This window comes from Glycine soja, chromosome 20 (genome assembly GCF_004193775.1).
Source record: "Glycine soja cultivar W05 chromosome 20, ASM419377v2, whole genome shotgun sequence".
In the NCBI taxonomy this organism is placed as follows: Eukaryota; Viridiplantae; Streptophyta; class Magnoliopsida; order Fabales; family Fabaceae; genus Glycine; species Glycine soja.
This window is the reverse complement of record NC_041021.1, coordinates 36,704,936-36,728,925: the sequence shown is the minus strand read 5'-3', so window position 1 is coordinate 36,728,925 and position 23,990 is coordinate 36,704,936. Positions and strand designations below refer to the sequence as shown.

Below are 23,990 nucleotides of genomic sequence, written 5' to 3'. Positions count from 1 at the left end.
TTGTCATAGTAGTAGAATTGATAACAATAACAACAAGGCTTAATTATATATTTGATTTTTTAATTATAATTAAAAGTTTAATTGAGTCCCTTAATTATTAAGAAGTTTAATTAAATCCTTTAATTGTTTAAAAAAATTTAATTGAGTCCCTCAATTATTAAAAAGTTCAAATATATTTATTAATTTTTTTTATTGAAGTTGAATTGAGTCTTTGGATTATTAAAAAGTTCAATCAAGTTCTTTAATTATTTAAAACACTACAATCTAAGAAATTTCTTTAAAAATTTATATATTTCTTTATACAAAAAAAGGCTTGATTGCAGTATTTTAAATAATTAAAGGGTTTGATTGAATTTTTAAATAATTAAGGGACTCAATTGTAATGTTTTAAATAATTAAATGATTTGATTGGATTTTTTAATAATATAGGATTCAATTAAATTTTTAATTATAATTAAAAGACCAATTGTATATTTAAGTCCAACCACAATTATAGAGATGATAATGGCCGCTAAAATGACAATAATAATAATATTGGTGTGATAGTGAGATATACCAAATAAAAAGAAAAACTCCTACAATATTAGAATGATGTTTGAAGTTATAATTCAAACGATAAGAGTTTTTTTTTTTACCAACCAAATGATAAGAGTTAGGAATAGAAAATCATTAATTTTAATTATGTTAAATTTTTATGGGATTGGATTTTTAAAATTACTTTTCTAACTCTTTTTTATTGGTACATAACTTTAAAAGAACTTTTGAACGACATAAGTTTCCGATGTTTGATTCAAATTTCATATCTAAATTAGTTCAACAGGACACTAAGAAAAGTAAGAAATACACATTTTTTTTATAATCATCAATAACATCTTCTATAAGAGTTGTTTAATGGGTTAGTTTAATAAAAATTATTATTTTGATGTGTCACATATAATTTTAATTTTGAGTTGTTTAAAATTTGAGATAAGAAATTATTATTCATGAGTTGTTTAACTTTGTATTAAATATAAGATTGATAAATAAAATATTTAAGAATTAAACGACTAGTTAATAGAAATATTCATTGGAAAACAAATTAATTAAATTTTTTAAAATTAAGGTGACATAAATTTAGTTGTTTATATAAACACCATTTAACATGTTACATGTGAGAAGACTCTAAAAGATTTGATTCAATACAATCAAATCCAAATTAGTTTAAATTAGATTAATTTTCAATTTTTTTTGCTATAATCTTTATAGAAATTTAATTTTATTAAAATAAATAAAATAAAAATTTAATTATTTATTAAAAGATGCAGATTATCAATTTAATAAATTTAATAATATTTTCATATTTGAATTTAAATAAATCAAATCACATAACTTAATTATTTTTATTTTTGCTTAGTTTTTCAACTTTTGTTAGATTGGTTGATATTGTTGGAATTTGAACCTCTGTAGCTAGTTGTAATACAAGAAGGTGGAGGGGTCCTGCTTTTATTAGAAGGAAGTTGGGCTGCCGATTAAGTATTGTTAGAATAGATTAATAGATAGCATGATATGAACATGATAACAATCCATTCATTACATTATTACTTGGGACGTTATGCTTTGTTTGTTGTTTGAAAGTGACTCCCACTTAGCCTTCTCTTCTATTCTATTCTATATTCTTTGCCTCTTCTATTTTTTCTCTAAATAAATCTAATCGGAATCTTCACCATTTAATCAGAGCTTTGAGTAGATAAGACTCGTGGATGTGTCATCTCCTTTATTCAACGTTGAATATTGTTATTATTCCTTCCTGGTAAGGAAAAACTCTCTTTCTCTCTAAATTCACTTCCTTCTTAATTCTCACAACACATGCTTAATCTTAATTTTAATTAATTGTGCTGTTTTCTGTTTGATCATCAATCAGCATGGTTTTTATGTCTTTCTGGTCTCGTGCTTTGGTCTAAGGTTTCTTTATTTGGGGGGTGTACTATAATTCAACCATAACATACCCATGTGCTCAGTTCTCAAGAAGACTATTTTTTTCTCTGAAAAAGCCATAGATGGGTGTGTCTTTGTCCTTATTTTGACACTCAATTATCCTTCTTTTCTGTCAATCTTGAAATCTTAGATTTTCTTGCAAGATTATGTCAAGACCCTTTCTTGCCTCCTCTCATTAGGATAACTGGCTTTGCCAAATTTGCAATTTTTTTTTTGGGTTCAGTTACATGGGGTGCTCTTTTTACCTTCTCTAATTTGTTTTCCTTGTAAAAAGCCTTGAAATTTGATGGAGTATATTATTGATTGCTATTACTCTATGCAATTCATCAAAATAGTTTTGGATTGTGAGATGATTTCTATGCATATGATCCACCTCATAGGAGAATAGTTAAATTTTTGTGCCATTTTTTCACTTAATTTGCCTCATCATTTAATGCAGGTATTAAGGAAATACTCTTTCGTTGAAGCTCTGAATATTAACAGAGCATCATCGGCAGATGGGGTCTGAAGGTCCTCCAGCAGCTGTGACAGTTCATGTAACAGGTTTCAAGAAATTCCATGGAGTTTCTGAGAATCCAACGGAGACAATTGTCAATAATTTGACGGAATATTTGAAGAAGAAGGGTTTGTCAAAAGGTTTAGTTATTGGGAGCTGCAGCATTCTTGAGACTGCTGGTCAAGGAGCACTCATTCCCCTCTACAAGACATTGCAGTCTGCCATTACTTCCAAGGAATCGGAATCTTCAAGCTCCAATAAAATTATATGGGTGAGTTTCCGGGGAAATAAAGAGCTATGCTATTGACCGACCCTTTCCTAGTGACTTTGAATCAATAGTCCTATCCTTTTTTCTCATTTTGTTTGAGGCGAGCCAAATAGAGAATGAAATGAAGAAGTATGGGAACATCGATGATTTATCATGTATGTGCACTTAATGTCGACCATTAATTTTTTCATCAATGATTGAGATTACTTACTTTATCCTTTCAAGTGAGCAACATACTTTAGAGGAGTCAGATCCATACAATCAAGGGTTAATGGTGATTAGAAATCACTGGACTCTAAACTTCAATTTCCTGAATAGTTTAATATAGAACTAAAATGAAACTTCCATTGCACTTCTTAGTACCTTAACAGTAATACTAAGGCTGTACTAAAAAGGATAACAGTGAAAGGGGGATGGTCTTAACATCATCTCTGAGGCATATTTGCCCTCAGAAAGAATGATGAGAGTGACCAGTATGCAAGAACTTTCCCTTGGTTGGATTCAGCTATCTTAATTCTTAAATCTGTATTCATTTGATTATGTTTTGTTTAATTTCTACACCCATAAATCTTACATTTTTGCTGTTTCTAATTATGTTTGTTTAGCTGCATTTTGGGGTTAACAGTGGTGCAACAAGGTTTGCTATAGAGCGTCAAGCTGTCAATGAGGCTACCTTCCGCTGCCCTGATGAAATGGGATGGAAGCCCCAGGTTAGATTGGATCAATAGATGCACTATAAACTTGCTTTCATCATATCTGATCTTGAATAACTCTCCTCCTATATTGAATATTTCCAAAATTTGTATGTTGCAGAAAGTCCCTATTGTTCCTTCAGATGTTGCAATTACACGAATACGGAAGGTAAATTGGATCATCGGTTTTTCATACATTTCGATTCCTAATGCTTACTATTTGGCTGGTGTTAAGCTGTTAGTCCTAATATAGTACTGTTAAGCTTTGTTTTATACCTTGCAAGTATTTAAGGTGCTGTTATTTGTTTACTTGTTTTGATGAACCTGCAGCTTCAGCTTACACCATGTTCAATATCATTTAGCAGGCTTTTCAATTGTTTTGGGGCCATAGCATCTAGAGTCTTTATGTTATTCATTTGTCAAAAGTTAAAAATAAGGAGTTATAGAGAAATATTTGGTTTTATTAGTCGGTGCCTCTTGATGGAGGCATGTATAGGCACACAGTACAAAGTTATTGGTTTGCATATAGAAAACATGATGCAAATAACTGCATAATTGCTGTATCAAAATTTTGGCATAATGATTCTCTGCTGTTTTCATCTATCATGATTTTGTGTCTTATGTCCCAACTTTTATGCAGACTACTCTTCCTGTGGAAGAGATCACCAAGTCCTTGGCAAATAAGGGCTATGATGTAATGACATCTGATGATGCAGGAAGGTTTGTGTGCAACTATGTCTACTATCATTCCCTTCGCTTTGCGGAGCAGAATGGGACCAAATCCCTTTTTTTGCACGTGCCACTCTTCTCTACAATCAATGAAGAGACCCAAATGCAATTTGCTGCTTCCTTGCTAGAGGTACTTGCTTCAACATGCCAGTAACATCCGACTCATGCAAATGTTCTGGTGTTGCCATGCTTATGAAAGTGGATGAGTGAGTGTACTTTGAATGAGATGCTTTAAATTATGATTACAAGATGCTGTTTTGAAATGGAAAAAGGTTTATTGCAAATGGCATGTGTAGCAGAAGCGTTTGCTTTCATCAGTAAATGTTTCTGATTAAAGGCTTCAACAAATTGTCAAGACATGTTGACATCTTCAGTCTTACCTTGTGAATAAATGTTCATTTTCCTTGTCCTTAAGATACTGTTCTTTTTTTTGGTTGTAACTTGGTTATGAATGAATTGTATACGAAACGGGTGTCCGAGTAAAATTGAAAACTAAAAATTCACAAAGTGGTTTTTCGGCTAGATGCTCAATGGACTGATGAAGCCATTAACAGTTCCTATTAGTAGAGTTCTATCATTCAGATCACTAACTATTTCCTCTGTTTGGGGATGTTCTTGGGTAGGTTTGCTGTGACAGTGTGTTGAGCTTAAGTGAAATAATTAAATTAGAATTATATATAACATAGCATGTTGACTTAAAGTACAAGTTGGTCATTAGATTATACATGTTAAGTGATTTAGTCTTTCATTAGTGACTAATCTAATTTAGTTTTTCAGTAATTAAAAATCATTATACTTTACTTGCTTTGCTATTCTACCCAAACTTGGCTGAGGAAGCATAAAACAAAAAAATGGGGGTTAAAAGATTAGGACATATGGAATTTATTTAATAATATCAACGATTTATGAATATTTTTTTAATAAACAGAAAACACCAAGGTAAGGTCATTCCATTTCTACAAAATTCTCACAAGCATTGGGTCCGCTAGTCCGATCATGATTTTCCTACCCTCAGAGGGAAAAATCCTTCCCTCTTTTGGCCGATTGTGGGTCAAGAGGGATTCGAACTCCCGACACCATGGTTTGTAGTCACGTGCTCTAATCCTCTGAGCTACAAGCCCCATCCATTATCTCCATTGGATCTCTGTTCCTCGGAGTATCCTAAAAAATGGAAATATTTCTTCTCCCCAGCCTAAGAAGATGTGAAAGCATCTCTATAAGAACGGTGTGTTTAGTAATTTATTTTATTTCTTCTTAATGCACAATTTGGTCTCTAAACCATGTATGTTAAGGATCCGACCAAGGCACGCAATGGAAAAAAATTTGTTGGGATGGACTATTCTTTAACTCAAATATTTGCACAACATAGGCTATTAAAGATTTCTGTCATTTATTTAAAAGTTGAGATTAAAAAGGGTTCTAATACTACTATTGCAAAATACTTCCAAAAAACGAATGCCTTTACCTTCCTGAAACATGCATTTCAAAGATAATGCGCACTGTTGAAAGTTGAGGATATTGACAAGAATATTTTACTTTTTTATTAAAAAGAAAAAAATCTTGCCTGATAATGCCATAGCTAGCTCCTGTTCCTGGTTGAAAGTGCCATCTTTTTTGGTCAAAATACCCATTGCTCAACCATTTTTTACCAACACCAAACAACATCATTGAGGCAGAGTTAGTGGATTTCCATCTAGAAGGGCATAAAACCAGGGGAATTGTAAGTGTGTGCATAGTTCCATATGCATTTCAGCAAAATGGGTTGACCAAAATTTGGCCTTGTGCAGGAAGCAATTCCACTCAAGACAGAATGAGGTTTATGCATGGCACAATATCCCAGCATGCAAAACACATCAATGTTTGAGTGTAAAACATGGGAAACTGAAACTGTTGTCTGTTGTGCTCTGGTTGATGCAGACACACATGCAGTTCTTGGATCACAAGTTATATTTCATTGTTCACATAACAACCGGCTCCAGATGTATAAAAGCTACTATCTATGTTACTCCATCATTTGAAGTCACATATAAGCAAAAAAGTTATCTTGTATAGTCAACTTAAATTAACATTTTGTGCTTTTAGCGTGAATTCCATCAGTTTTGGGACTCTGAGCAAGTGAAATTATTATAAACTTTTTTATATGGACATTTTGACAACTATCAAATCGGAAATGAAATTGACTAATTGAAGGTTGTTCTTGGTTTTGGGTCCTTGTACTTTCAAATTGGAGCTCATGGAGAACCTGCCAACCTGCATGAGAGGATTCAATGACAACACAAAGCACTTCTATATCTAGCAAGGCATGCAAACCGAACTAACACTTTGTTTGGACATTCAGAGAACTCCACTCATCACCGGTATTTTGATGTTAGGTCACTATCATTTGGATCGAAAGGAATAGAGTAAAGGGCACTATGGTGTATGTGCTTTGATGTTCTTTTTGTATTCGCATGATTACACATCCATTGTATTCTAAGACACTTTTTTTTAATTTTTGATGATGAAAAGGAAACCCCAAAATTCTCACTACTAGCTTTATCCTATTATAGTAAATGATAACTTTTTTGTAAACCCATTTTACCCGGCATCTTATCATAAAAGCATATAATTATTCCATGTTTGTAGCCAAACAGATTATAAGTTATTACATGATTTGTTACTAAAGAAAAAGCTTAAAGTTACATGATTATGAAGCTTTATTCACATAATTGCTTCTTATCATAATCTTACTTTCTCAGTGACGCATTTTGTAGTGGTGTCAAAGTAGGCTACGTGCTACCTTATTGTATACAAGATTCTTCTCTTATATGCAACATTCTTCTAGAGATGTTGAACGTTCCAGTCCAAAAACAAACGTTTTCTAAATTTTGTTTTTACCCGCGTATGTTCGATAATTTCTCTAGATTACTAACGTAAAACCTAATGTCTGACCGTGAAAATGTGCTATAAACTTAGTTGAATATAAGATATCGTTCACTATCAGGGTATCATCATTAATTAAACATATTTTAAATTATTAATATTTTAAAAAAAAAAAATTCAACTTAGAAATAAAGATAAAAAAAATACAAAAGACAAACTTGCAAGCTTAACCCAAAATGTCAGGCTTAGCATGCTAATCCCTAGGACTTAAATTAGTATATGCGTGCTTAGCAAGAGATTTCACCTTGAGCATGCATCACTAGGAAACAAAAAAAAAAAAAAAAAAAACATAAGCAACACTCCTACACACACATACTCCAAATTCAATAAAAATGAAAGAGAAGAGATAGAAATTTTGGGTTGCCTCCCGGTAAACATTTCTTTCAGGTGACGATAAGTTGTTGCTTAAGGTGGCATATAAGTCATAAAGAACACATCATCCTTCTTTCTCTTCTTAGGTAGAAACTCCATGAAATTCATGCATCCATGAAGTGACCTCCAAACCATTGCAGAGGAAGTGTTGGTGAGCAAGGCAATAAAACCTTTTAAAAATTTATCCACTTCTTCATGCCTTCTTCCTTGACAATCAATTGATGAAGAAGGAGATTGAATTGCAAGCACTTCTCACCTTGTTTTGGTGTTCTCTCTTCAAATTTTGCTTCCTTTTCTTCACCATTTTCTCTTGAATCATGCTCTTTGATAAGACTCTCCTTGTGTGCTTTAATTTCTATTGACTTTTCTTCCCTTATGGTCATAAAAGACCTTTCAACAATTTGGTTTGCTAGCCTCCCAACTTGAATCTCAAGATTTCTAATTGTATTTTTGTTGGCTTCAAAGCTTGCTTGGGAAACTTCAATGAATTGCATCAATACATTTTCAAGATTTGAGAGCCTATCCTCTTCAAGTTGTTTGTGAGGGTGTGAATCTTGCTCACATAATGAATTTTCCACAGAGTAGAGATTGCAATGGCCAGTTGAATACTATTTTCTATAAAGAACATTAGAATTTTGTGGGGCATTGACCCTCAACTGCATGAAATCAAGTTGTTCAAAAAACTTCTCTAGTTGATTACTAATAAGTCTTTGTTGTGTGAGCATAATACTCCAAGAATCGCCCATGTGTAAATCAAGAGTTCTTCAAAGGTTTTACTTTGCAAACATGAACTCCAAAGAAACACAAGGGACTAGAGTACAAAGGTTGACACAAGATAACAAAGTAAAAGAAATTTAAAAAAAAAAAGAATGAAAGAATAAAGAATCAATGCCTGGAATATGAAAATAGCACAAATTGCCTAATACGAGAAACAAGTCTTCGACAACGACATCAAAATCTTGTTAATTGTTTGGCAAGTGAACCAAATCACATAAGCAATAATAAAATGATAAGACCAAGTATCGTATCCACGAAGACTTGCTTGTATTAAGCTATTTGTGCAAATTCCAGTTTTAGGCAAATGAGATTTTGTTTTAAATGTAAAAAAGCATAAAGTAGAGTTGGTTCTAAAACTAAAAACAAAACAAATTAAGGGTGAGCAAAAGCACAAACTGTTGGTGGACAAGAGGATCTAAATGCAAAAATGAATCAAATGTTGGAAATTTGGCTACATTAAACTAACAATCTTAGTAGTTATAAAGGTTTTCTTTATACAATGTTCACTTTAGTACTACTTTAACTTATTATGGTGCTCTAATCATGATCCTTCATGTGAAAGAGCTTAAGTAGCTTAACTCACCTCCTAATCCCTTAGCAAGTCAAGCAAAGCCACTTGGATTCAAGAACAAGGATTATCAAGGCTAACAAGTGTTATTTCTTCCCTAGACATAACACCTATTAGATACTACTTTCATATTTTAGTCAAAAAGTATTTCCCAATGCATTTTAACTATGAAACATGTTCATATGGTTGATCACTAATGATACTAATGAACATCCCTCCATCCCTAGATGAGACATTCATTAGATGCTCTATTCAAAACTCAGTTTTCAAGCATTTTCCGATGACAATAAAAACAAAGAATTAAAGTTAAGGTAATCAAACCATAATACAAGTAATCAAAATAGAAAGAAGCAATAACTTAAGAAATAACACTGAATAAATATAAAGATTAATTACATGAAAGTGACTTAACACACCAATGTTCCCAACAATGGATGAACTAAACTCTCATTGTCATGAGAGACCTCAAAATTACAAAATGGAAGGGAGAAGATGAAGAGAAATGAAAGATGGGAGCTCCTCAATTGCCACACACAACTCTTGATCGATGTTACCTCCATCCCCATGAAAAAAAAGGTTTAAATAGGTCCATAAGGATTGTATTGTCGTTTTTTCAAAATGGCTTACGCGCTAAGCCCAACTTCTGCGCTAAACGCGCATACAAAAACAACACTTGATTAAGTGACTGTGCGCTAAGCTTGAGGTGTGCACTTAACCCAAATCAATGGTAGTGAGAACAATTAGCTCAGCACACACCAAACTTCAAATTTCTCCCAGCAACCTCTAGATACTTACCATGGGACCTTCCAAGCTAACTCTAACGTATTAAGCATGTGCAAGGGGGCTGCTTCATCAACTCAAATTCTTCCTTTGTTGTTGATGTACCAAAACTCTACAAAACACAACTAAAACTAATGAATTCGCTAAAATTAACTTCATTAAACTAAGAATCTAAAAGAACACTAAATTCTAATTTATTAGGATCAAACTAAACAATAAATGAGAATAATTAAGATAATTGTTGTGAAAATTAAGTGCAAAAACTAAGCGTGCACAATAATTATCATATTCATATTGGACTTGGATCAACAATTTCCCCCAATATCGTCCATGAAACTAAAAATCCACCTCCTCTGCATATCCAATTGCAAAAGCTTAGTTCATTCAACAACTACATCATATACATGACCCAAACACACAACAAATGAGGAAAAAAATAAAAACAATTCCGGCCGTTCGGTTTCACAACACAATTCTGACAAACTTTGTTCAATGACAAAACAAGTTAAATGAAATTCTCATTTGTCGATGCCCATCAATAACAATCTAACAAATCTTACCTTAATGTAGCTTCCATTCAACTAAATCACAACCAATCCATGCTTATTCTCGTTAGCTCCTTTACAATGCCTCTCATCCCCAAAACTACTCCAAACATCTGCTTAAACCACTCAAATCGTGAAATCCATGGTGAAACAATTCCTTGTCCAATAGAAAACAAATGCTTTAAAACAAAAACCAAGAAATCAAAACGCAAGGTAAAAACCCGATCATCTTCATCATTTATGGTCGAAAATGCATGATAAAAACAAAACTAAATATATAACTAACACGCCGGTAAAAGAGAAAGCCTGTCGTCGAATGAGCCGTAAAGACTATCAGCAAAATGACAAAAATATATAAAGGGTAAAAAGGTCAAATACAACCAACTAATATAAAAAAAACATAAAATACAATTACTTTCACCCACAACAACCAGTTCCAGTCAACAATTACTGACCGTTCAATATCAGACTGTCATATCTAACAGCTAACACAACATGGTCTAAAATGAACCACCAAAATCACTGGTCCACCAAAGATATGGACCTGGTCTTTCTTTCTCCCTTCGATAGAGGTTTCTGGAAAGGCTGAAATATTACTAAAAAAATCTAAACATAATTCTTTCTCATAAACAACCAACGAATCAAGATCTGTGAAATATCTCCTAGAATCACAACTTTCTTTATGCTATCAGTTGAACCATGCAACTCATTATATTTGTTACTATTTTCACAATCTTTCTTTCTCCTTTGATCGAGGGTTCTGAAGTACCAAAATCTTTAAGATGAAGGTGTGTCTAACTTGTGTAGTCTTGCTCCTAGGCTCTTTTTTTTATCTTCACGTTTTGTAAATTCTTTGTTACAGGAAGCTTTCTTGATCCATTGCTTAATCTTGGTTCTTACTTTTTCTCGTTAACTTGATGAATGATTAATAATCTGTCAAAATATATAACAGGTTTTGTTTCTAAGGATGTGGCAGATTAAATTGGATCAATTTTCGTAAAAAAAAAATATTATCTTGTTCAATCATTTCTACATTCGATCAGCTTGGTTTAAAATTTAAATTTAAATCTAATCTGATCTAAAGCAAATTGAATTGGACTATTCTAGACTTACTTTTTTTTTTCTTTAAAGAAAATATAAAATAAATAATAGCAAAGATAATAAAAAATTAAGCCCTTTTAAAATTATTGACATCACTGGCAATAAAAGCTAAAGGCTGACTGCGTGGTGAAGTGAAAATTGGAGGATAATGTCCAGGCTTCAGGTGAAAAATGCTTACAAATAAAAGAAGAAGCAAACCTCTTTAACTAAGAAGTAATGTGTTAAAGCAAATTCAGCACTGTAGTCTATTATCATATTAAATTATAGGGTTAATTAAGTTTATATTACCTTAACTTTTTTTATTATAATTTTTTTTCTCTCAAAATATTTTTGATAACTTTTAATCCTTCAATAATTTTTTCCATCATTTTTAGTTTCTTTAAATAAAAAATTGTTCATTTTTAGTTTTTTTATTTTTATGGTTAAAAAAAGCCCCAAATATAAAATAAATAAGGAATTAAAAATTGATAAAATAATAACTAATTTTGAGCGATAAAAATAAATAAGAGATTAAAAATAGAAAAAAATATAAAAGACTAAAATTATTGATGAAAATTAACGAAAAACTAAAATTTATATAAAAAAAATTTCAAGAACTAAAAATTATAATTTAAAAAAATTGAGTAACTAACAACTTGATTAACCCTAAGTTATAGTAGAATTGATTGGAACGGTAACATAGGTTTTGGATTTGATTACAATTTAAGCGTTTGATAGATATATGAAAATTCGAAATAAGATGGTGGAGGTGCGTCATGGGAACACAGGGAGGAACATTGGAAGAAATAAAAGGCTAATAAAATGATTAAACACAGACACAGAGATGCAGTAATGAGAGGTGCGTAGAATTACAAATTTATCCCCAGTCGAGAAGGGAAGGTGGGGATATACACCTTCAGGTGGAGGCTGAAGCAAGGGGGGAAGATTGTCCAATGAAACTCCTACCACATTCCCTGCACATTTATTATTGTGTTGCTCACTAACTAAACTAGCACAAACATAAAGTGAAAAAATAATAATTAATTAAAGGTTAAATTAAGTTTTTTTTTCTCAAATTTATTATTTAGATTTCTAAATTTAATTTAATTTATTCATTTAACTTTTTTTTATTTAATTTGAAAAGCTTTAATCGATTATTATTTATTATTTATTTTTTGAAAATGTGCATTTCACAAAGGTTTAAAATTAAAAGTGTGATTTACGATTTAGAATGGATTTTAAAAAATTAAAAGATTAAATGAAAAAAAACTAAAATACTAAATTGAATTAAAAAATAGATTGGAGGACAAAAAAAAACTAATTTAATCATAATTAAATTACCTGGTGGCGGTGACGGTGACGGTGTGGTTAGGACTGGGGGCTGCTGTAGATTGTTGTTGGGAATGGGATGGAGATATTTGCAAGAGTCGCCGTAACGGCAAAATCCCTAAACATAGAGAGAGTCAATGAGGATTGAAAAGAGCAGAATGCTTGTGATGAAACCGTGTTGACGAAGTGAAAGCAAAGGGATCGATTGGGAACGGGAGGGATTTGTTGCTGTTTGAAGGAATCGTACCAGCGAGCTTTGGCCTGCTGCTGTTGAATACCCTGAACGTGCCGTTTCCGATCCGCTGGTGTGTCTTGGAATTGCTTCTCGCAGTAACACTTCTTCACTGCCATTCTCGCTTTCAATCTAAACTAACACAAACTGAAATTTCAGGAAAACTTCTCGATATATCTAGCGTCGCCCACCGGATATCTTAGTCATTTATTTGTGTTTTTTTTTTATATTATAATAAAATTGTCAGTTTTATTTATTTATTTATTTATTTCTTATTTTCAAAGATTTGCAGAGAGAAAACACTGAAAATAACCTTTTTTTTCTCTCTCTGTTTTCTACATTAATTTTCGAAAGCAAAAAATAAATTAAAATTAAAATTGCAATTTCATAATTAAACAGTGAAATTAGAAAATGAAAATATAAATAAATCGGTCCTTGTATTTTTAATAATTATATATTAATAACAAAAATTCTTAACTTAATTGATAATACTATACTTATAATGATATTATTTATTTTGAAATATATTAACTTAGCGCTGCTATACGATAAGTGTCAAAGAAATACTTTTAAACGGAGGAATGAATGCCTTGTATAATTTACTTAAAATACAGGGAGTGTGACTTTAATTACTAATTTGTTCAATGTAAAGAGATAGTGGTGAAGAAGGGGTGAATAGTCATCCTCAGATGCTAAGAAGCCACTAAATTGACCTTAGACCCCTTAAAGTAGTAAACGAATTAAGCTCCGAACCTTGAATATTTGGTTCAAAGTAGTTAAGGAATACCTCTCAACTTGAAAATGCCACATGGTTTTAGTTAGTCTCCATTGACGAAGATTTTCTTAACGTAAAAATAAAAGAGGAGAAAAAAATACCCAAAGCAATTTGTCACTTTACTCGAACACGCTTTTAATTGTATATATTCTTTGTACCGTAGGCAAGAGTCATACATACTTAGCCATCAAAGTTTATTTTTTTGTGCTCGCACACCTCAGCCTCAAATTGAAAATAAAACTAAAACTAAAAAAGGAGTGAGTCATCCTAACTGTTTGATTATAATATAACATCGATCACTTTCACTTAAGGAGTTTAATATTTGTCCAGACAAGCACCAAGACTTCGTCCCAAGTCGTCCTAAAGAGTGGAAAAATAAACATATGCCCAGACAAGGCCATTACAACTTCCAACCACCACGCTAAGCATAACTAAATTAAACAACAACCCATCATTGTCTCAACAAATACAAATATTGATGCAACATTTAGATAATTGCAGACATTTTGTCCTCTATTGTATGTTACAATCTGCTGTGATACAGGAAACAGGGTATTCTACATAACCATCGGGGGTTGGGTGATAATGAGTAGCATGTATCTCTAAATCTGCTTTTACAGGGCAACCGAATACAATAAAGATACCAACAAAAATATCATATTAAATAGAAAAGGAAAGCGCAGCATTCTCATATGGAAACAACACTTCACGAGCCTAGAAACGGGCATTGCTTCCTTGCATGCTCTGGAACCAATTTCACCAAAATCTCAGATGGGACTCCTTTCAGTTCTGGTACACGCACCAATAACATACAAAAAGTCAGCCAGAAAATTATTAATGAAAACAAAAAAAGACCAGAGTCACGGACACGATAGCCTATCTTCCAAAATCAACATACCATGGGATTTGAAATTAAATAGTGGTGGAAGGAATCGGCCATTTGGCAAGCGAGTATTTGGATCGCGAAGCTCGTCGAAGAAAGGATGCGTCAAGGCATCAAACTGCACCACATAAAGCAAACTCACAAATTACACATATTATCGAAAGTTGAGAAACAGATATAGAATACTAAGACTAGCAAACATAAAATTGACAAACACAAACTTGCAAAACCATCATCTGACAGAGGGAAACACTATTATTAAGCACTATTTTTATCTTTTTCCTAAGGTGGGATACTAAAAGATTGATAAGTCGTCAGATAGATACTCACAGCTGTGCACCGCAAGTTAGGGGAGTATTGTAGTAGTCTTGATACCAAATCAACAGCCTCTGGAGGCATGCGCTTATGGAAGATCTAGTAGAAGAAAAATCAGCAAATATGTTAGTATAGTGTGTTCAATAAGGATTTTGAAATACATTAATATGATGAGCTTAACCATAAAGTGTGACATGCTATTAAATTTATTTGTGAAACCTTGTGCCATGGATGTGCTTTAATCTGTGGGAATTTAAATTCTGTATAATTAGGGTTCATGCACTTAATCTCTTCCCTTGTTGGAGTGCCCAGAACCTGTCAGCACAACAAACAACAAATGATCATTTACATGTTATAATACTGAACAAGTAAACAAGGCCACCTATATAATTGATCAAGTCATCAAATAGGCCAATTCAATATTAAAAGGCTAAAGCAAAATATGAGATCAAGAGTTTAAAAACACTTGAAAATATGAAAGATATAACATCATAAGTTAAAAATCACAAAGATTACCTTGATGATCTCAACAAGTTGATCAACTCCACTCTCACCAGGGAACAGAGGCTGTAAAAAGAAAATACAATTTTTAATTAAATATACTAAACAAAAAAAAAAAGAGAGAAACAGATCACATCAACAGCCACCAACCTGTCCAAGCAGCAGCTCAGCTAAAACACATCCAACAGACCAGATGTCAATGGCTGAAGTATATTCAGTTGCGCCAAATATGAGCTCAGGTGCTCTATAGTATCTAGAACATATGTATGATATATTTGGTTCGCCTTTTACCTGTCAAAGGTCAGACCAAACAAGGAAAAATAAAACTACAATCTAACCCAGGAAAACAAGAGGTTGAATGAAGAGGAATGATTTAAGGAGGAAGGGGCAGAAATGCCAACATATATAACGTACCAAAACCTTTGCACTTCCAAAGTCACATAATTTAACCTGGTGAGTGTGTGGATTGACCTGCACAGAAAAAAATTCAGTTAGTATTTTCCATCCAACAGTCCTGTCACCAGAGTTTGAATTAATTATTTCCCATCTTTTAGCCACCCTAAACACAACCATAACTACGTAACACGAGAACCAGAATAAATTATCAATGATGTTATGCAAAAATAAAAATAAAAAGTCTATACCAATAGATTTTGAGGCTTGATATCCCGATGGCAGACTCCAATACAACGATGAATATAAGATAACGCCCTAAAGATCTGAAATATATCAAAAATAATTGTTACAGCCAGAACAATTATGAAAGCTTAAGACAGGAAGGGCAACAGTCATACCTGGTATGTATAGAGTTTCACATATATCAGCGGCATCCTTTGGTTTAACTTGTTGTAATGTTTGATCACACGATTAACTGTTTCAGGAACATATTCAAGTACCAAATTGAGGTATAGTTCATCCTTTTCAGTGGTTGAAAAGAAACAGTGCTTCAAAGCGACAACATTTGGGTGGTCAAGAAGGCGCATTGTTTGCAGCTCCCGGTTCTTGTACCTCTTATCTTGAAGAACCTTTTTGATAGCCACAGTTTCACCGGTTTCCAAGCACTTAGCCTACAATCACACCCAACCTCAGAATTGGCAATAATTATGTCACTTGTGTTGAAAAGGCTAAAGAAATGCATCTCATTTAGTCAACTGGATACATAATTTTACCTGGAAGACAACTCCAAATGATCCATGCCCTACAACACGCTCTGCCATGTAGCTTATAGTCTGAAAATTAACATAGATAAAAATTATTTTAAAGCAATAAACATATATAATAAAAAAAACCACAAGAACTAAAATAGACGGTTAACGAGAATATGTAGAATATGACAAAAACCACATTGCGACATTATCACCCTATCTAATAATATCACACGATTCATCAATCAGAAACCAATTGGAGAGGATAATCGCCAATCACAAGACACAACAAAAACAAGTTGCACACAGCAAGGAGTTATGTGAGTCGCCGTAAAAAGATTTGGCACAGTTACGATACGACGAAAACCACATTACAACATTCTCACCCTATCCAATAATATCACAAGATTCATCAATCAGTAGCCAATCGGTGAGGAGAATTGCCAATCACAAGACAAGACAAAAACACATTGCACACAGCAAGAAGTTATGCACATCACCGTAAAAAGATTATAGTCAGCAAGCAGCGATCTGATATAACAACCAAATTGAGGATTTTCTTTTTCTGTTATTGACTTCAAATGTCAATATTCAAAATCACGGCAGCTATAGGAGTGGTGGGAAACATTTGCACACAAGTAACAATATGAAGCTGTAGCATTGATTGTTTACAGCCTTCCAAGGTAAGCACAGTAAATGAGACAGTGCAAGAGTTAATCATTTCAAACTGCATAAATGAGTGTATATAAGATTGATATTAGAAAAAAAGGAGGGAAGGTATACCTGCTTGGGCTGACCATTTCTACCCCCAATGGTAGTCACAATGATATGTCCTGTCTCTGTTCCGTTGCCATCAACAACTGTGGCTTCCATTTCCTACAAAATGAAGAAAACTGTAAGTAACTGAGCCTGAAATTTATAACCAACCACACAGACACAGAAAATAAAACTAACATGGAAAAAATGAAAAATTTAAAAGAGCGGGTTTACAAATTACATACTCTATCATCCCTAATTTTCATATCGTTCATCTCCTCTGGCAATCTATCCGCAGCTGCTGCTCCATGCCCACTGGCTTCTCTCAAACCCGAAGTTGGTGCCACACCAACCGATGTCATCTTCGCTGAATCCCTTTTCTCTTTTAACTGCTGTTGCTCAAAAACCACTCATTTACCTGCCAGAATGAACAATTCCACCATAATTAATTAATATATATATATATATATATATATATATATTTCCTTTTTTTTCAGAAGCAAAATTGCAGTGAACAGGCTTCATAAAAACAGAACTAAATAGGAAAGTCGCACCACCGTTTAAACAAGAATTTAAGAGACAGAAAAAAGCAAATCCATTCCGTCCATAAATAAATATTCATTTTTTCCAAAAAAGAAAAAATTGAAGGAATATAAAAATAAAAATAAAAAGTCCGCCAATCTCACAGAACACCACAAATCCAACGAAAAACTCATCAGCAACAGAAACAGAAAACAAAATCCCTAAACAAACCTAAACCGAAGATCCCCGCAACCGAACGCGAAAAATCTCGATCCGAATACACAAAACAAAATTAACGAACGACGCACACGAAAAACACAAAACAACACCAGTCACATTGGAGAAACAAAACTGAAGAGAGAGAAGGCATAAAAATAAAAGGAAGAAATAGAGAGAGAAAAAAACGAATCTACAGTTTGGGAAGGAAGCGAGATGCGGAAACAGCGGTTAGAAGGAAGAGAAAGAGAGAGTTAGATCGATGGATCGATGATGATGACATACATACCCATGGCGTGTGTGAGTAACAGTTGTTCTCTCTGTTTTGCTTTTTTGTGTGGTGTGCTATAATGCGCTGCTGACAGTCAAAGAAGAAAACCAAACCATTCTATCTCTATTTCTTTCTTTCTTTCTTTATTTTCTTCAATAATAATTGTGTATTTTCGGAAAATTAAAAAAATCTAGCTAGTGTAACCTGGTTTTTTCCTTCGCTTTTGACCGTTCAAACTTCAAAGTTCAAAACTCACCGTATTGAAATGGTAACAACTATTAATTGGCCACAGCGGCATGTGCCTCTTTGGCGCCTTCTTTCGTGGGCGTTTTTTTTTTCTTCTTTGTCTTTTTTTTTTTATCGTTCCCCAAAATATATTTATTTACAATGACACGTGAAAAATTACAACGGCTAACAAATGAATAGACAACAGCTTAATAATTTACTACATTTTTCTTTTGTTCTCGAGTTTAGCATGTTACAGCTAAAAGAAAACGGTGTGCTCAATAATTTCACATAGGTATGCGTATAAAAATGAGTAAATTCTTAACATTGTTACTAAATGTTATTAAATTATTCTTATGTACAATTACCTGACTTTCAAAAAAAATACTAGCACTCCACCCTTTATTATACTTCATAAAACATAAATTTTTTATTAGTTATAATTTATTAAAAACTACAAAATTAAGAAGAAAAAAATATTAAATAAAATGCAAAATTTATAAATTTTATAATTTTCAATAAACTTTAACCAATAGGATGAAGTGTATTAAAAAAATATGTTAGAAAATATGTTCATAAATTTCTTTTGTGTAAAATACATATAAAAAAGTTATTGGATGTAATTTTTGTGTTCCTATTTTTAAAAATATGTAATTTTTCTTTAGTTTAAAAAAGAGGCATTCAATCCTCTTAATTTTTAAATTCTATAATTTTAGTCTTTTTATTTTAAAATAAAAACATCTATTTTCTTCAATTTTGTAAAATCTACCATTTTACTCTTTTCATCAAATTTAAAAAGTGTTTAACGATAAAAAAAATTAATTTGATATGATCCAAATTTAGTATTGTGATATTAGATAATTTGTTTAATATTAATCTATGAACAATAAATGCTTCCAAATTTGAAGGAATGACCAAAATTGTAAATTTTATTTTTAAAAAAAAGAGAGACTCAATGTCTCTATTTTAAAATAAGGAACTAAAATAACACATTTTAAAAAAAAATATAAAGACTAAATGTCTTTATTTTAAAATAGAGGATCAAAATTAAAAAATTTGAAAAATAAAAGAACCAAAATTATATTTAAGCGAAAATTATTTTTTAACAATTATTAGTATAATATTTTTACATTGATAACAATTAAAATAAAATATGTAACTTTTTTTTAACTTATTGTAATTGAGAATAACTTCTAAAAATATCCTCATTAAAAAATAACTTTTAAAACACTTTGGTTCAATAAAAATTCCTAAAAGCACTTTTAGTCAAGAATAAACATTCAAATATATAATAGTTTATGGAAACAACTTGGAGTTTAAATGAAAGTAATTTAACCTTGTTTCTTTTTTAGCTATAAACACAACTCCTACAAAAATTCTTATGTGCTAAGTACTTATTCAATAACTTATTTTTTTTATTAAGAAATTCATCTAACTTAATCAACAAATTTATATTCAAGTGTTAGATATAAATCCGTTTTAAAAATTGATAATAATAAAAAAAACAGTTTGATTTTCTTTAGTAATTGGGTCAATGATAGACAAAGTGAGTCAAATTAAAAAAAAAATAGACAAGATTAAGTTCATTTTTTTTTATAAATATTAAGTTCATTTTAATTCATAAGTACCATAAATATTTTATATTATTTTTAATATACTTGTTTCTGTGGGTTTTTCTTTTTATTATTAAAGAGTTATTGTATGAGATCTCAATAAAATTAAGTTAACAAATGATATCACACACACACAAAATTTACCTTGCACTATTTGGGGTTTTCTTATATCACTGTTATGGTTTTTATACTGTACAAATAATTAATTATATATATATATATATAATCAAAATTAAAAAAAGTATATTATTAGAGACAAAAATTTATTATTATTAAACAATAATAAAATAGTGCATCTTAAAAAAAATATAATACGAAATATTATTATTGTTAAAAATAATTATTTTGTTTTATTAGGTAAAATAAAACAAAGACACAAGGCTTTTAAAATGAAAATTATGCTAACAAGTGTTTTAAAGATATTGTTTAATAAATTAATAAATAAAAAGCGTTTGATAAAAATTACGTGGAAAGCATGATCGAGTATGGTGTGTTAACATAAAATAATTCAAATTAATATTAACTATATAATTGAGTAATACAGTTTATAATAATAATAATACTAAAATATAAAATAAAATGAGATATGTAAGAAAAAAAAGTTGCACAATTTATTGAAAAAATTAAAAAATAATATAAAGACATTTATAACTCGAAATTGAATACTTAAATATATAATATAAAAGTAAATATTTATGCTTTTTTATGGATTTACAATATTTAGTTAAGTTGTCACACAGAAACATATTTGTTTGGGATAACATCAGATGGTATGGAAAAAAATAAAAATCCCAAAAACACTACCAAAAAGGTGTTTAGCGTTTTTCCATCAACTTTCCGATGTTTTTCATTCTCTTAATAGGGTTTGGAATGACAATAACGTATCCAAAATCTGAATCACAGTAACACTATGCAAAATTGGAAGCAACTCTATATTATTTTACCTTCTATATAAAAAATGTAAATTGATTTTGATATAAAGTGAAGTTAAACCAAACATCTCTTAAAAAAAGTTAATTAAAATTTTTGTCTCTCAATTTTTATAAATTTTAATTTTTAGTCCTTTTAAAATTTTTAATTCTTTATTAATTTTTGGTTAATATTTTTTTCTTCTCTAAATATTACTACTTATTTTTAGTCTTTTATTTATTTTTATTGTTCAAAATTAGTTTCTATTTTTTATTTTTAATCCTTCATTTATTTTATATTTAAGACTAATTTTGAGTAATAAAAATAAATAAATAAAAGACTAAAAATGAGAAGAAGAAAAATCTTAGAAGAACTAAAAATACTGACAAAAAAATAATAAAAAATTAAAAGTTATAAAAAAAACATTTTTAAGGGACTAAAATTTTACATTTTGAAAAAAATTAAAAGATTAAAAACTTAATTAAAAAAAGTTAAACCAAACATGCGCGTACATCTATTTAGTGTTTAACAGACTAATAAAGACACATCCAATTTAAATTCGTCAAAATTTGCGTACCATATAGGATTGCTCATTTGTTTTCGTGTGTAGCTATATTTTTAAAATTCTTTTGTAATTAAAACAGGACTATAATACAAGAGAACAGCACAAAACTTTTATTACTCTTCTATGCAATCACGTGGGCCTTTCTTTAAGAAATATTAGAACGGATTATGGATTATTTGATGATTGAATAATTTTAAAATTTTCTATTAATTCTCATATTTATTAGGTAAAGACCGTATAGAAAACATTTATTAGGTAAAGAATAAATTAAATATTTTAAAACTTTTTAAGATTTTTATTTTTTTATTTTATTTAATATTTGTTTCATATATGACCTAAATTTAAATTGAACAATTTTTTTTTAAAAGCAATTCACTTCAAACCAAACTGCATTTACAAGTGACTTGGTTCATTTTTCTTAAATTGGATATGTTTTATTCTTATATATTAGTTATTGGTGAAAAAGCTTAAGGCAGAGAGATAGAAAGAACAGAGAACAGAAACTGAGTATTACTTTAGATAATGCTCAAAGTGAACAAATCAATTTTTACATGAATACATTAAGTCTTATATAGTTAAACTTGTAATTAATTTATAACTAACTAAACTAATTTATAACAATCTAAACTAATAACTTACTTGTAACCAATTAAACTAATTTTTATAATACCCTCGCAAGCTCGAAGGTGTTGGAGAAGACAATACATCAATATAAAAGGAAATGAAAATAAAATTTGAAAACTTAGAATATAGTTAAATATGTCGAAAATGCATTGACCAAAACAAAAATTTCTAGAAATCTTCGACCAACTTCAGCTTTCTTAATCTTCTTCCAAGAGTCCAAAGCAAACATCAAAGCTTAACTATCAAGCGAAATCAACAATAAGACCATTTGGCAGAAGCTCAAATAATTATTAATCTATGAAATTATCAAAGCTTTACCACTAAGCAGAAATTATACCTCAAAGTTTAATCACTTGGTAGAAGCAACAAGTATTAACCATCAAGAGCAAAAGCAAAACAACAATTCAATGTTTAACCATTCATGGCAAAAACTTAAACAATGCTTAATCATCACGGGCAGAAACTTACATCAACAAAATAGAAGAATCACAAAATCTGTCTTCTTTGAGGACTTTTTACAAACACTTTGTGAACCAACAATAACCAAGGCTTAACCACTCATGATAGAAGCTAACAAATGAACAATGCTTAACCACCACACATGATAGAAACTAAAATCATCAAAATAAGCCTAAAAGACTGAAACAATAAGCCAAAATTTTCAAAATTTTCAGAAGCATTTAATCAAACACCTTGTAGGCATAAATTGGGCAGTGCTACATATAGAGAAACTTACACAAACTTCATTTGGAGTCAAGAACTATCAATTCTAAGAACACATCCTTACTAGATGAGAAAGCTATTGTTATCAAATTTCAACTAGTCAATATTGTTGAGGAAGGGTACTCACTTTAGAATCTGATTTTGGATATGTATCTTGGAGTCATATGCCTCCTCCAAAACATGAGAGGGTAGCCAGATCATGCCTTTTCTCGAGGACACAGACGAACAAATCGAGGTTTCTTTGGCAGCACATTTGCTTGAGTTGTATCGTCGCCGATAAGCCGGCGGGACCGGTATCGACGATGACGACGTCGTACTCGATGGAGTCCCTGTCGAAGGACGTGGTGCAAAAGCTCCGAGAAGTTGAAACCCTAGAATTGGCATGTGGCTGAGAAGATGAGAAAGCATGGCGGCCAGAAAATGAATGGTAAGAATTATTAGCAATGGGGAAGGTGTGTGTGTGAGAGAGAGAAAAAAAAAGATGTATTTTTGTTTGCTTTCATACCATGAAAAAGTTTAAGGCAGAGAGATAGAAAGAAGAGAAAAGAGAAACCTATTACTTTGCATAATGCTTAAAATGAACAAATCAATTTTTACATGAATACATTGAGTCTTATGTAATTAAACTTATAACTAATTTGTAACTAACTAAATTAAATTGTAACAAATTAAACTAATAACTAAGTGTAACCAACCAACTAAACTAATTTTTAACTAAAGTGTAACCAACTAAACTAATTTTTATCTCTAATAATTGACTTGAATGTCACCCAAGAAAAACTGAATGGCTTGAATCCTGAAATTTCTATAAGCAACTGTCACCCATGACAAAGCTGAAGCTAGCATTCTTATTATTGCCATCCTTCCAACCTCGGTTAGCTAACAATTTTCTTCATAAAATATTAAGAAAACTTGTAAAAAGATTTATTTTTTGGGTACATAATCCTACTCTTATATAAATAGTTAGGAAAATAAAAGTGAAGTAGGCTAGTGCTGTGTAGTTGTTCTAGGTCCAAATTCTAAATAATAGGGGCGGTGCTGCTGCGGCATGTCTGAATCATGACCACTTATTGGCCGGTTATAGTCAAATAATCTATTTTTTTATATAGTAAAGTTCATTCTGTTTACAGTCAACAATTAATTTTGCTGATCATGTTATAGTCATATACATAATTAATGGACT

General features: G+C 31.1%; 2 protein-coding genes and 1 long non-coding RNA gene across 10 annotated transcripts; 1 reads left to right on the top strand and 2 right to left on the bottom strand.

Moving 5' to 3' along the window:
- The first annotated feature begins 1,602 nt into the window (after nt 1-1,602).
- On the top strand, nt 1,603-4,681 carry LOC114403462 (pyrrolidone-carboxylate peptidase-like). Of its 3 annotated transcripts, none has more exons than XM_028366458.1 (5): nt 1,603-1,789; nt 2,414-2,741; nt 3,344-3,448; nt 3,552-3,599; nt 4,071-4,681. In XM_028366458.1, exons 2-5 carry the CDS (start codon nt 2,472-2,474, stop codon nt 4,311-4,313), a joined length of 666 nt encoding a protein of 221 aa, XP_028222259.1. In that variant the 5' UTR covers nt 1,603-1,789; nt 2,414-2,471; the 3' UTR covers nt 4,314-4,681. The 3 variants fall into 3 exon arrangements, with proteins under 3 accessions (XP_028222259.1, XP_028222260.1, XP_028222261.1); XM_028366459.1 differs by lacking the exon at nt 1,603-1,789 and adding an exon at nt 1,868-2,040; XM_028366460.1 differs by lacking the exon at nt 1,603-1,789 and adding an exon at nt 2,092-2,206.
- A 4,471-nt stretch (nt 4,682-9,152) lies between these two features.
- On the bottom strand, nt 9,153-12,967 carry LOC114401298. Of its 3 annotated transcripts, none has more exons than XR_003664248.1 (5): nt 12,780-12,967; nt 12,545-12,650; nt 12,077-12,177; nt 10,139-11,056; nt 9,153-9,690 (listed from the first exon to the last, which is right to left on the bottom strand). It is a non-coding gene; the product is annotated as an uncharacterized LOC114401298 (long non-coding RNA). The 3 variants fall into 3 exon arrangements; XR_003664249.1 differs by having other exon boundaries at nt 10,139-10,280; nt 12,780-12,958; XR_003664250.1 differs by having other exon boundaries at nt 10,139-10,236; nt 12,780-12,957.
- Nucleotides 12,968-13,811: 844 nt separating this feature from the next.
- Nucleotides 13,812-18,300, bottom strand: LOC114403202 (shaggy-related protein kinase alpha-like). 4 transcript variants are annotated; one of them, XM_028366000.1, is made up of 13 exons: nt 18,167-18,300; nt 17,385-17,557; nt 17,167-17,259; nt 16,408-16,467; nt 16,033-16,305; nt 15,883-15,957; nt 15,653-15,709; nt 15,389-15,529; nt 15,254-15,304; nt 14,957-15,052; nt 14,753-14,836; nt 14,438-14,540; nt 13,812-14,328 (listed from the first exon to the last, which is right to left on the bottom strand). In XM_028366000.1, exons 2-13 carry the CDS (start codon nt 17,499-17,501, stop codon nt 14,246-14,248), a joined length of 1,233 nt encoding a protein of 410 aa, XP_028221801.1. In that variant the 5' UTR covers nt 17,502-17,557; nt 18,167-18,300; the 3' UTR covers nt 13,812-14,245. The 4 variants fall into 4 exon arrangements, with proteins under 4 accessions (XP_028221801.1, XP_028221802.1, XP_028221803.1 ...); XM_028366001.1 differs by having other exon boundaries at nt 18,163-18,272; XM_028366002.1 differs by having other exon boundaries at nt 18,075-18,249.
- Between the last annotated feature and the right edge of the window lie 5,690 nt (nt 18,301-23,990).